Below are 13,911 nucleotides of genomic sequence, written 5' to 3' on the forward strand. Positions count from 1 at the left end.
GAATCAACATATTATGTTAAAATAAAACAAACGCAAAATCATAAATAAAAGAATACAATAAAGAAAACAAAACAAAAGCAATAACCCCCCCCCTCCCCCCCCCCCGCCCCCCCCCCAAAACAACAACAACAACAACAAACAAAAAAAAACAACAAAGCAATACTCAAAAAAAAAATCCCGATAAAATACAAAGCAACAAAAATAGTAAAAACATGGGATAGTAAAAATTAGCCATGGGCCAATTCTGCTGTATTTTGAAAACAAATGATCTGAAAACTCGTCCGTCAAATATCGATGATTGAATTGACCCTCATCTTGTCAAAAAACTTTCAAATTTGGGATTTTTAGGAAGAAGTCTTTATGGAAGTCCAAGGTTTAAGACGTTTTTGACCAGAAAAGATCCATTTTAATCGACTGATATTTGAAGTACGGGTTCATGTGATACTTAGCTCCTAAAAGGACTGTAAAAGGAAATAAACAAATATGAATAAAACAGCTTTAAAAAAGAACAAAATACCAAACACGGAAGGTTTCAAGCTCAAAACCCTTCTTCAGCCAACAATTAAAAAAGAAATGAAAACAGCTTTGAATGACATTTTCAGTAATCGTTTTCACAATGGGCCTTTATTTCGTTTGTGCATCAATCTGCCAACACCAAACATTCATATTATGTCTCAGCAGATCTAGTTTACCAGTTTCTGTGGGTTTTAAAAATGGTTTTTATGTTCTGTAATGGTCCACTAAACTGGACTATGAAACAAATTAAATGTTGTTGAGCTACTTTTGGCGATTTCATTTTAGTCAATCACACGAAGAGAATTTTGTCTGACTGTTGTGATTTCAAAATAGACGGAGAGAAAAATAAGATATTTTAAGTTCATGTTAATTTTTCTAATTTCTAACTTTGGTGGTGTAATGAAGGTCGATGACCAATGAGTATAAATGAATTTTCCTGAGAAGATGGTGAAATCCAAATGTTACTAATATCTATAATGGTTTTAAAATATTATGTCTTTGAACTCAGAAACAATACTTTATGGACACCCTGCATATAAAGTTCTGTTTCTCGAAAATGCTCTTTTAAAGAGATACGCAGATAAAGCTGTTGAAACGAAATCCTTTTCAATTGATCTTCTCGTTTATAAGTCAGCAATTAAAAAGACAAGTGCACAGAAGTTAACAAAGAAAAAAAAAAGAAGAAAAAAATCAAAATAATGAAATACTGTATCCAAAGCAAGAGAAGGCAATTCATAATGAAACTCTTTTATCTTATGTAAGAGATACTGGTAGTTTTAAGACTGATATTTACACAACTCTCGATAACACAAACACACCCACACACAAACATACACACTAACACACACACACACACACACACACACACACACAGGTATGGATACCTCTCTCATCTATATCATTTGAATAGTAAAATAAGAATATGGAATAGTCGAGTCCAGTCGGAATTCAGACATCTTGACTGATTTATTAATTTGACTACACCCCCCCCCCCCCCCTTCTTAAGTAAATTAATACGTCCTTCTGTATTTATCTCTTATTTAAAAAAAAAACAACTTTCTAATATGATTTAAAAATATTGTATACATATAAAGTGGAGCAAAAAAAACAAAAAACAAACCCAACCCCCCGACCCCCCCCCCCCCCCCCCCAAAAAAAAAAAAAAAAAAAAAAAAAAAAAAAAAAAAAACAAAAAAAAAAACAAACAGCAAGTTCTTAGTTTGAATTTTAGCCAGTGGAATCAAAAGACGATTAATTTATTTTTGGTGCTATATATTTCACGTTTGCGAGATACCGTGTCCCACTTGTATTATGACGGAATGAATTGGCGACTATAAAGAAATCGAGTCTGAAGTCAATCTGACCAGAATTAGGGGTTTTAAAGGTTTTACGATTAAGATGCACAACTCACTCTTTCAATGAAGACAATGACATTTCATAATGATTCTCCCGTGAACAAGAACAATTAGCCCAATCTATATTTTTGAAAGTTGAGTTACTGGAACGAATGCATCTCTCTTAAGTCATATTATTTTCTTCACGTTTTTCAATTTGAATATTAAATCTAAAAAAAAACTTGTTGCGTTTCTTCTTAACTTTCAGTGCTATAATTGGAAATACTCTCAAACCAACGCAAAACTATGATCCATTATAACAGTGTTAAATCGAGATCATAATAGCTTCAACAGTCGTGACGTCACTTCCCTGGTAATGGCGCATAGTAACTTAGTAACTGGTTCTAAACTATCGGAACAATGGCGGACCCCCTTATGAAATATTTCTCCGACAAGTATACCCAGAGGAGAAAAACATAAATCTGATCATGTTTTGACTTTTATACATTCTGATCACATGACATGTGAAAAAGTTCTAGAAGAATAAAAAGCCCTGATTTTCTTTGATCAGAACCAAGCTGCTCGTTGCTGGGAGGAAGTGACATCAGACTATTGAATCCAATTCCGTTCGGTTCTCAGACCTACAAACTCGTGCGCGTAGATCACGGCCCAAGAATTACATGCCAGTTGTTGAAGTAGAGCCGGAGGTGTTTGTGGAAGAAGTGTCCACAAGAGATGACAGCTGGATGTCCTTGGATGACTTGATTCGGAGAAAGGCCAAGAGCTCCATTCTGAATCGCCTTCCCATCAGGCAGTAGAATACGAAGTTCAAGGACGAATTGAAAACAACTCCTGTCTTGGCAAAAGCGAAGGATTGGGATACGAGTTCCATATTTGCCTGAAAAGTAGACATTATTTATAACAATGATTTTAAGATAAAAGTAAATCAAATTTTAAAAAAGCATTAACTTTTAAAATAAAAATATTAAAATCATTGAAAACTACAAATAGCCCCAAGAATACACTGAGCCATTACAATATCAACGTTGTTGATAAGTTTAGTTAATATTTACTAGTAAAACAAACAAAAAAATAAAAACAAAAAACTACTACTACTACAACAACTACTACTACTACTACTACTACTACTACTACTACTGCTGCTGCTGCTGCTGCTGCTGCTGCTGCTGCTAATAATAATAATAATAATAATAATAATAATAATAATAATAATAATAATAATAATAATAATAATAATAATAATAACAATAATAATAGTAATAGCGATATTAATGATAATCATCATCGTCATCATCTTCATCATCATATTCTTTATCGTTAATATCATCTTCATACAATTGATAAATCTAGACTAGTGTCAATGAAAATAATAATTTCTTTTATTGACACAAAAAATACCATAATGTTAATAATAATACCATAATAAAGGGCATTAAGTTCTACAGAAAAAAACCCCAAAAACAAACAAAAACTTAAAAAAAATAATCAAAAAAAAAAAAAATCAAAAACAAATCAAAGAACAGACAAAAAAAAACAAAAAAAACAAAAAAAAAAAACAAAACAAAAAACAAACAGAAAAAAACGCACTATTATACATTAGAGACGGAATAAAAAGACAACCATTTTGTTGATTCGTTTTCACTAAATTATATCAATCAGACTATAAACGTTCAAGAAAAACATAGTTTTGTGTGGTTGGTATATTGTATCTGACTGGCAGATTTTTTTTAGTTTTTTACTTAAACCCATAGCATCAATACATATAATTTGGACTCACCCCCTCGGGTTTTTGCATCCATAGACACTGAACAACACACTGGATACCGATGAAGAACAGGAAGGAGAACGTCACACCCAGGAGAAGACGGGTAATCTGGTTCTCTGATTTCTTGGATTTCTTCTGAGACTGACTGGTTTTCTTGTCTGCCATCTTCTCGTTGGATTTTCCGATCTGGAGAAACAAATGATTACATTAAATGATCGAAATAGTAGTGCTTCTGAGCCGTGCGGCGCCTGGAGCCGGAGTATTGATATATTATATTATGCGTAAAGGTTAAAAAATAAAACATTAGAGGGATGCGTACTTTCTGGATAATCTTCATATTCGTGGAGAAGACAAAGAACCAGAGGATGAGAAGCAGTTTTTGTTGAAGTAAAATGAAACTATAGAGAGATACGTACTTTCTTGATAATGTTCATAGTAATTCTTTTTGTTTTGTATACTTCTCCATTATCTAATGTCATCACTGGTCATGGGCTGCGCTATCATCTCTATGCAGATGATACGCAACTTTATGCTACTGATAAAACTAAAAATCTCGAAAATATTGTGAAACGTGTGGAAGAATGTGTGACGGATGTGAAAGAGTGGATGAATGCAAACAAGTTGAAAATGAATGAGTCAAAAACAGAAGTGATGATTGTGGGAACTAGAGGGCAGTTGAAGGTGAATGATAGTATTGAGGTGTTGATTGGGGGCGAAAAGATCAAAGTTTCAAAGACTGTGAAAAATTTGGGTGTCTATTTTGATTCAGAAATGAGAATGTCAGCTCACATTTCTGCTCTCTGTAAATCTTTATACTTTCAATTTGAGAAAATCAGTTCGATCCGTCAATATATTGCAATTGAAACATGTAAAACATTGGTTGTTTCCCTCATTTTTTCGAAACTAGATTATTGTAACTCGCTGCTTGTCAACTTGCCTCAGGCTTCTATTAAACAATTACAACTACTGCAAAACAGTGCAGCAAGATTAGTTTTTGGCAAAAAAAAATTTGATCATGCAACCCCTTTGTTGGCCTCTCTCCACTGGTTGCCCATTGAAATGCGCACATATTACAAAGCAGCGTGTCTTGTTTATAAGTGTTTGGCTGGTATAGCACCGGAATATCTCACAGATCACGTGGTCATGTGTAAATTTGAAAATTACACTTTAAGATCATGTAATGACCAAACGAAAATTTCGGGGAAAAGATCAAGAACAAAATTTGGTGATAGATCGTTTGCTTGTTTCGGCCCCAAGATTTGGAATGAACTACCACGTGGTCTGAGGGAGTGCAAGTCTTTACCTACTTTTAAAAAGAATCTCAAGACACATTTTTACTGTATTTGTTTTTCTTGACTCTATATGAATCCTTGATTTGGCTATGAATTATTATTGTTGTTATTATTTTTTTCACTTAAAATTGATATTTATATTGTAAAGTGCCCAGAGCTTGTGTTTTACACGAGAATGAGCGCTATATGAATGTGTATTATTATTATTATTATTATTACTATTATTATTAATGAAGAAGACAGAGAACCAGGGGATGAGAAGCAGTTTTTGTTGAGATAAAATGAAACAATAGAGGGATACGTACTTTCTGAATAATCTTCATATTCATGGAGAAGACAAAGAACCAGGGGATGAGAAGGAGTTTTTGTTGTGGTAAAATGAAACAATAGGGGGATACGTACTTTCTGAATAATCTTCATATTCATGGAGAAGACAAAGAACCAGGGGATGAGAAGCAGTTTTTGTTGAGGTAAAATGAAACTATAGAGGGTGGGGAAGACATAGACCTAGGGGATGAGAGTCCATAATATGTGTGGGGCAGCGTAGCTTAACGGTACGGTCTTTACTTCGTACCCGAAAGGTACAGAGTTCGAATACACGCTGCGCTTTGTGACCTTGAGCAAGTCACCTCGACCTAGCTCAGTTTACGAATGATACAAGAGTTATTCCAGTCTTCCCTTGGAATAGACCCTAAAAACAAATTTCAACCTTGAGATGAATAACTGGAATTTTTAAAAAGAATTTTTAAAGGTAGAATTAAACAAACGAGGTATACGTACTTTCTGGATAATCTTCATATTCATGGAGAAGACAGAGACCCAGGGGATGAGAATCAGAATGATACAGTGGATCCAAAACTCGTAGAACATTCCACCAGAGCCGGTCTCAAACTCCGTTGCTTTGTAAGATGCCGTTGAATTCGCATCGATAGCGACGGGTGTGAATGACATGAAATGGGGAATGTTGATTAGAAAACAGTTGATGGCGACCAGGAATATGCCAAAATTGGCACGTTTCGGGTTGCAAAATTCCTGGAAAAGAAAAAAATATTGAATAAAAACCCCACAAAAGTTGAAAGTAAATTTGGATAATTTTGTAAGGCACATTATAAAATGCATTTTAATATTATCATCTCCACTTTCCTCCTCCTTCTCCTCCTCCTCTACCTCCTCTTCCCCTCATTCTTCTTCTTCTTCTTCTTCTTCTTCTTCTTCTTCTTCTTCTTCTTCTTCTTCTACTTCTTCTTCTTCTTCTTCTTCTTCTTCTTCTTCTTCTTCTTCTTCTTCTTCTTCTTCTTCTTCTTCTTCTTCTTCTTCTTCTTCTTCTTCTTCTTCTCTTCTTCTTCTTCTTCTCCTTCTCATCATCATCATCATCATCATCATCATCATCATCATCATCATCATCATCATCATCATCATCATCATCATCATTATCATCATCATCGTAACTATTATTATTATTATTATTATGATTATTATTATTATTATTATTATTATTATTATTATTATTATTATTATTATTATTAATTTTATTATTATTATTATTATTATTATTATTATTATTATTATTATTATTATTATTGTTATTATTATTATTATTATTGTTATTATTATTATTATTATTATTATTATTATTATTATTATTATTATTATTATTATATTATCATTATTACTATTATTATTATTATTATTATTATTATTATCATTGAAAAACAACAACATTATTAAGTGTCATTATTACCATCTTTGTCAATGTTATATCACCACATAATGTCAATAAATTACCTTTGCCTTGGCAATCCAGCACACCATGATATATCTATCGATGGTGACTCCAACAGTCACCCAGATGCTTGTAATAACGAAGAAGAAGAACATAGGGTAAGCGATATAACAATAGAAAACTCCGTAGGAAGGTTGCATAACCAAGTCCTTGTCCCAATGCTGGACTGAGTCGAACAGTATGAAGGTCAGCAAGACACCAAAGTCCGCCACAGCCTGAGTAATGAGGAAGAAATTAGACATCGTAAAATTTGATAATGAAAATTTTTTAAAGCATATTGATAATGATGGTGATGAATAATAATAATAATAATAATAATAATAATAATAAGAAGAAGAAGAAGAAGAAGAAGAAGAAGAAGGTGATGATGATGATGATGATGATGATGATGATGATGATGATAATGATGATGAGGGGGAGGAGGAGGAGGAGGAGGAGAAAGAGAAGAGGAGGGGAAGAAGAGGAGGAGGAAGAAGAGGAAGTACACTATTTATTTTGACACTGGTATGCCAAGCGGATCAGTGGACACCTCATTGCTATAAAGATACAAATTTCAAGGCTGAAATAATAATAATAATAATAATATGTGTTTTCCCCATCATCTAATCCCGTCTAGGCTATCGTCATCGCAATACATAATATTTATTGTCCAACGCAATGCCCGTTCTTTCCATTCTGTAGTGGAATGATAAAACACTTTTTCCGTTTTGGTCATAGAAAATAAACTTGTAACTTTATTTATAATATATATCGATTCATTAATTGGACCTCCAAATTGACAAAGTTACTTTATTTAGTTTTTAAACTTGTTACTATATCATATTATATCGATCAGTTAATGTGACCTCCAAGTTGACAGTTACTTTATTTAGTTTTTAAACTTGTTACTATATATCGATAAGTTAATGTGACCTCCAAGTGGACAAAGCTACTTTAGTTAGTTTTTAAACTTGTTGCTTTAATATCGTATTATATTGATCAATAATCGTACACACCAAAGTTGACAAAGTTACTTAAGTTAATTTTTAGAGCTTTTACGGCGCTGCCGTTATTAAAAAAAAAAAAACACCGTATATGCAATGCTAACCTAAAAGCACACATTGTGTTCTTTAATAAAACGACAGAGCGCCTGCGACAATATAAATTTAATTTCAGCGCCAGTGAAATGGAGATGAAAGGGGAATAATTGTAGATCTGAAGTTAAAAACACTAAAGTGAAAAGGTAATTTCATGAGCAATCTATCAATATGCCAGCCTTTAACTCGAGATTTATGAAACCAGTCTCAGGTTTAAGATTCTTGGTAAAGTTGGGGATTATCTTATACAACGATATGGTATGAAGTCAACATTTTTGGGGGCAAAAATGGAGGAAAGTTGTTTTGTCATAGTAGGGTTAAAGGTAAATGGTATTGAAAGCGTGGCTTAAACTTATATTATTATTATTGTCATGATTTCATCCTAGAAAGAGGAGCTACGAGTAGCGTTAGCTCTCCTCTTTCTAGGATTTCATTGTGACAGCTAAAAATAACTTAGTGGGCATTCGGACCCTTGCTTAGATTGATTGCATTAAAATGTTTTACATGCCATAAACAGTATTGGACAATTCAGACGTGTACTTATTTGCAGGTCTGATAACCCAAATTGTTATAATCTCGTTGTTGTAATGGAAATACTCTCACACTAGCGCCAAATATTGTTCAATACAAGAACGATAAATGAAGCCCATAATTGCGTTAGGTTATCAGTCCGACCAATATGTGACCGTAGGCCCATACCCTTACGTAAACTCATATAGTTTATAAAGTCCCAGGTTTGAGAGTTTTTGACAAGATGTAAGGCACATTATAAAAATACATTTTAATTTATTGTCATCTCCATCTTCCTCCTCCTCCTCCTCCTCCTCCTCCTCCTCCTCCTCCTCTTCTTCTTCTTCTTCTCTTTCTTCTTCTTCTTCTTCTTCTTCTTCTTCTTCTTCTTCTTCTCTGATCGATATTTGCAAGACGACTTTTCAGGCCAAATTTTTTTTTTTTTTTTTAATTTTCTGAGTTCAGCAGAGCAGTACAAATCGCCTCTTATGCGCCCTTTCCGTACTAGCATTAACCAGTTAACTGCCGAACTCTGGGAAAATTCGTATTGTAAGATTTAGCCAGAAAACTCGTCCTTCAAATATTAATCCATTTAATATACCCCCACCCCCCACCCCTGCCATCTTGGCAAATAATGTCATAGTGGGACTTAAAGTAAGACTTCACGAAATCCAAGGTTTGAGAGATTTTGCGAAGATGAGGGTCATTTAAATCGATCGATATTTGAAGGACGGGTTTGTTTTTTTTGGCCAAATTCTCAAATACGAGTTTTCCCAGAGTACAGCGGTTAACTGGTTAAAAGATTATCGGTTAGTTTTTATAGCCGGTTTCTTATTCAAAGCTGAGTCGATCATGGTAATGTGTTATAAGTGCTATCTATACCCAAGGGCAATGTCAGAGACATACTTTTGACACCCGCCAATCACTGCTTAAGTTCAATTTTGCTTCACTTTGGTGCAAGTTGATGCATTAATGCCCCATATCATGTTAAGATAATTTATTTCAAGAGCAGGAATAACTTTCAAACTCATTCCTTGATACAATGACACTGTGCATAATAAAGTCAATAAAAGTCGATGAATCAAAACATTAAAGTCTCTATCAGGACATCAAATCGTGGCTCCCAGATTCTAAATTAATTATAAACTATTTAATTATTTAACGGCTACATCATCTATTGACTGACGCAAGTTATCGGAAACTTGTACTTAATCAAACTATTGCGTTTTTAGAATGAATATGTACACATGCAATTTAGAATATGAAAAGAAATCTAAATATACAATATTGGAATTTCGGACGCGTTTCCAACCACAGAACAAGATTGCGAGTGCGCGTTGGGAACAAAGTTCGAATTCCGAAACGCAAAAGTGTAAGAAATCTTATTTCTACCCCTAAATCGATTCCTATCTCTGACTGAAAAACATTACAAGCATACTTTAATCATAATTCTTACTTTCAGTGAAATCCAACGCTTTATAACCCGACGTCAAATTATTACTGTAAAATTGATATTACTACGCGTTACTATAATCAGAGAGCGTAGAATAACGAGAGACTTTACGAGGTCGCGCAAGGCGTATCGAGCCTCGTGTGTAGCAACCAAAAGAAGTCAGGTAAACATTTTATCATCATGGCGGCGAATATGAAAGAAGCAAAGAATACGCATTGTCGTTGGTGTTCTGCCCCAAACTGTAGCAACTCCAAGAATAAAAGGCCTGATTTGTCATTCTTGCGCTTTCCATCGGACCCCAAAATGTGAGTAAATCACTATCTTATAAGCTCTTTGTTTGGTTTTTAAAAGGCTATACTATGAATGTGTTAAGGTAATAGATACTAATGTGTGTAGTATGTGTGAGCGTATATAATATGCCACAATGTTGTTGTTTCGATCCCACGTATTTATGAGTTAACTTACTTAAAACTCTTACTAGTGCCAGACGTATGAATCTGCTTGTTTGATTTATCTGGTGAGGTGCCCGTAAAGAGTATTGTGTTTATGGCTTGGTAACTACGTTACATATATATACAGTCCTCTTTGGCTACACACAACCGCTACAATTGCCCCACCAGTTATAACAATAAGCCGGTGGGTCTTGTGTGTGTGTGTTTTTTTGTGTGTGTGTGTGTGTGTGTGTGCGCGCTTGTGCGCGCGCGCGCGTGTGTGTGTGTGTGTATGTATGCATGTTTGTGTGTGTGTGTGTGTGTGTGTGTGTGTTTGTTTGGGTTGATTTTCTATTTCTTCTACTGCACCTTAATCTACCATCCTAAACTCCATCAAATACCCTTACTGCTGTAAAAATTAACGATGCAAAACGACCATTCAACGCCACAGCGGGTATCCTGAGATGGCGTTATAAGTGGATCAGTATCATTCAATTTTAGTGAATAAATGCGCCTCCTTTTGTTATAGAGGGTTGTGATTTTAGATGAAGCTCATTAACTTAGGCATGATCTACATTGTAACTGTACACAGCCGTGTGAAATAGGCATGTTTGCTTTTTTAAATTCTTTCTACAGTAGCAGGCAGTGGCTCATCAATTGCCGTAGGAAAGATCTGGAGAATAAAACACCAGAATACCTTCACATCAACTGCTTCATTTGCTCTGAGCACTTTGAACCTTGCTGTTTCAGCAAAACTGCAGTGAAACGTACGGTCATTCTCAGGACTGCTGTGCCAACCATCTTCAACATTCCAAATCCTCCTCCTAAGCTTACTCCATCACGACCACCCCCTAAAAAGCGTAAAATTGATGATTCTGCAGAATTACCACCAGAGAAACCATTTACCTCACCTACGACCTCTCAATGTCATCCAGTGACGGATGTATCCGAGACGAAAGAGGAACGTCAAAGAAAAGACAGACTGAAGAAGAAGCTCTGTGCTCAAAGGTCAAAGAACTGGAGACTACAGAGGAAACTCTCCAAAATGAAAGAGAGTTCCCCTCATCAGCCAAACTCCTGTGCGGCAACTAGCTCTAGTGCAGAACCAAGTTCCGAGCAACAACATGGAACTGAATCGAGCAGCCTACAGGCTTCACTTGAAAGTGTTGAACAAACCCTTCGTCTTTATTTACCTCCCCAAGCCGTTTCCTTCATCGTGTCCCAGGTTAGAGTTGGACAACTTCCAAAGAAATCCAGACGATGGAGTTTCCAGGATAAATCATTTGCACTCTCCCTTTTTCACGCTAGTAAAAAGGCTTACAGTCTCTTGCAACGGCTTTTTCAGTTACCATCTCCGTCTACACTTGCCTTGGCCATGAAGAATGTACAGATTGAACCTGGACTCTGCCCGAACATGCTCAACCTGTTCCAGATAAAAGTGGAAGCAATGTCACCAGTGGAACGATCTTGTGCCATTGTTTATGATGAAATGGCCATTAAGTCCGATCTTTCGTATGATCCTTCTAGAGATCTTGTGGAGGGATTTGAGGACTATGGATTGTTGCTAGGAAGATCAAGAAAACCAGCCGCTGCTGGTATAGCCACTATGGTCTTTCATTCTTCTCTTCCACAAGAGGCATTGCCAACTGCTCATTTCATTGAGAACTTTGATCAGTTGTTCAACGCTTTCAACAGCAGATCACTGAGAAGCAAAGGGACAATGAACAATGCGATGTCGGCACATTCCAAGCACGTGACTTTCTTGGAGCAGACAAAAATCTGGTTGGAAGGCGTCAAACCCCTGAACAAGACAGGTAGTCTGCCATGCCTGGAAGGATGGAAGCTGTCAATCGAAGCCTTGCTCCAACTCTGGCAACACCTGCGAGATGACTGTGGGTTCAAGTTTCTTCTGACAAGTCGCCTGAACCAAGACTGTTTGGAAAACCTTTTCTCCATCATCAGGGCAAAGGGTGGACACCGAGTAAATCCAACTTCTAGGGAATTCCGCCTGGCTCTGCGCCAGACAATGGTTGATGCTGTTCTCGTCCCGGGGAGCAACAAAAACTGCAAGGATGACATCGATACCTTCTTATTCAGTTTTGAAAATATGGCATCAATGGGAGCCCAAAGCACCGTCAGAACACGACTACAGCAAGATGTTCCTCTTCCACTTCAGCAAGTAATGAGAGCCGCTCCTCCCATGCTCACGACAACCGAGACCAACGTTCTGAATTACATTGGAGGTTACGTTGGGATGAAGTTGAGAGCCAAAAAAAAAATCTTCTGTGTGAAAATTGTAAAGAGGATTTAATACAAGCACGGAGCACTCAAGACCCATCGCATACGTTTATCTGCAAGAAAAATTTTACCACGGAAAACGAGGGATTGTGTGCGCCATCGCATAAATTAATGTATATTCTGACGGCTGCAGAACATGCATTTCGATGCTACATTGACCCCTACTTGTACAAGAGAGGATTAAGAATGTATCTGATTAGGAAAGTGATGGAGGCAACATTAGAAACAGGATTGGAATGCAAAAAGGCCGTGAAGCAGTGTGATATTCACTTCCTCGTCATCAACCTTTTCGTCAATGTGCGCCTTCATCACCATGTGAGATGCAAGGCAAGTCAAGAACAGACCTCCAAATCCAATAAGTCTATTGAAAGGAAAGCGGCCACCTTTCAGAATAAGTAGGAAGGGCAAGCATGCATTGGGTAAGCTTCATACTCACTTCCATAGACTTTGTTATCAACCACCCCCACATCACCAAATCATCCTCCCCCCCACCCTCTCTCTCTCTCTCTCTCTCTCTCTCTCTCTCTCTCTCTCTGTCTCACACACACACACACAAACATACAAACACACTCCACCTCTTTAGTGTTATATGAATTATATTCGCTCAGAGAAGATGCGAGATTCCTCATAGCGATGCATGATAGAAAACTAAAGCAAATCCATCGATGGTTTCCAGAAAGTAATTTGTTTTGCTCACAGCATCATGGGAACAGTTCACTTGAAGTTTCTACATGAGAGAGAGAGAGAGGAGAGAGAGAGAGAGAGAGAGAGAGGAGAGAGTGAGAGAGAGAGAGAGAGGTGGGGGGGGGGGGTCAGTAGGGTTGGGGGCGTGTGATTCGCTTGTTGTGTCTATGTCAATTTGATGTACGAGTCCTCTCTTGTTGTGCCCATGTCAAATTTCCTTTTCGGGATAAATTTTTAAGTCAATTTTCTTTTATCTCATCTTATCTGATAATGTTTGTATTCAATATTGATACCTGGACCTCGATCCAACGGCTTAATAAACTGTTTGATGTTGTGCGAATTATATATCCACTACATTCCATTACTTCTCTCGCCACCATGTGCCGGTGTTTACCTGTCTTGGTTATTTATAGCTCGCTCCTCGCCGCATACGCAGTCACCATCCCTCGCTAACATTGTTGTCACCGACGAAGTCGCGTGACTTCCCGTCCGTAAAGCCTCTCTATTATCTACGCTCTCTGCTATTGGTCAGATTCAGCGTGGGTTACGCAACTGGATGCGTGGGTTGACGGAGGCAGGAAGCAATAACAAACCCACATGGTTGCCATTACCTCCACCATCATTCTCGCTCACGGTTTGTGGAAAGCACTTCATTACAGGCACGTAATAGTGAATCTAGTTTTTGTTTTGAACAGTTCTATTATTATTCTTTGTAAATTGACCCATATTAAAAGAAACATACAAACAA

At 36.6% G+C, this 13,911-nt stretch overlaps 1 protein-coding gene across 1 annotated transcript in view; it reads right to left on the bottom strand.

Annotated features, from left to right (window-relative positions):
• Positions 1-2,058: 2,058 nt before the first annotated feature.
• Positions 2,059-13,911, bottom strand: part of LOC144978390 (putative G-protein coupled receptor 139) — a 28,546-nt gene continuing 16,693 nt past the window's right edge. Inside the window, exons 4-7 of the mRNA XM_078924351.1 lie at positions 6,714-6,926; positions 5,709-5,960; positions 3,649-3,822; positions 2,059-2,748 (exon numbers count right to left, since the gene is read on the bottom strand). Of these exons, the coding sequence (XP_078780477.1) occupies positions 2,527-2,748; positions 3,649-3,822; positions 5,709-5,960; positions 6,714-6,926 (861 nt within the window). The 3' untranslated portion in view covers positions 2,059-2,526. The remainder of the gene's footprint in view (positions 2,749-3,648; positions 3,823-5,708; positions 5,961-6,713; positions 6,927-13,911) is intronic.

Source organism: Berghia stephanieae, chromosome 8, assembly GCF_034508935.2.
Source record: "Berghia stephanieae isolate SIO BIC M18660-M18661 chromosome 8, UCSD_Bste_1.3, whole genome shotgun sequence".
In the NCBI taxonomy this organism is placed as follows: domain Eukaryota; kingdom Metazoa; phylum Mollusca; class Gastropoda; order Nudibranchia; family Aeolidiidae; genus Berghia; species Berghia stephanieae.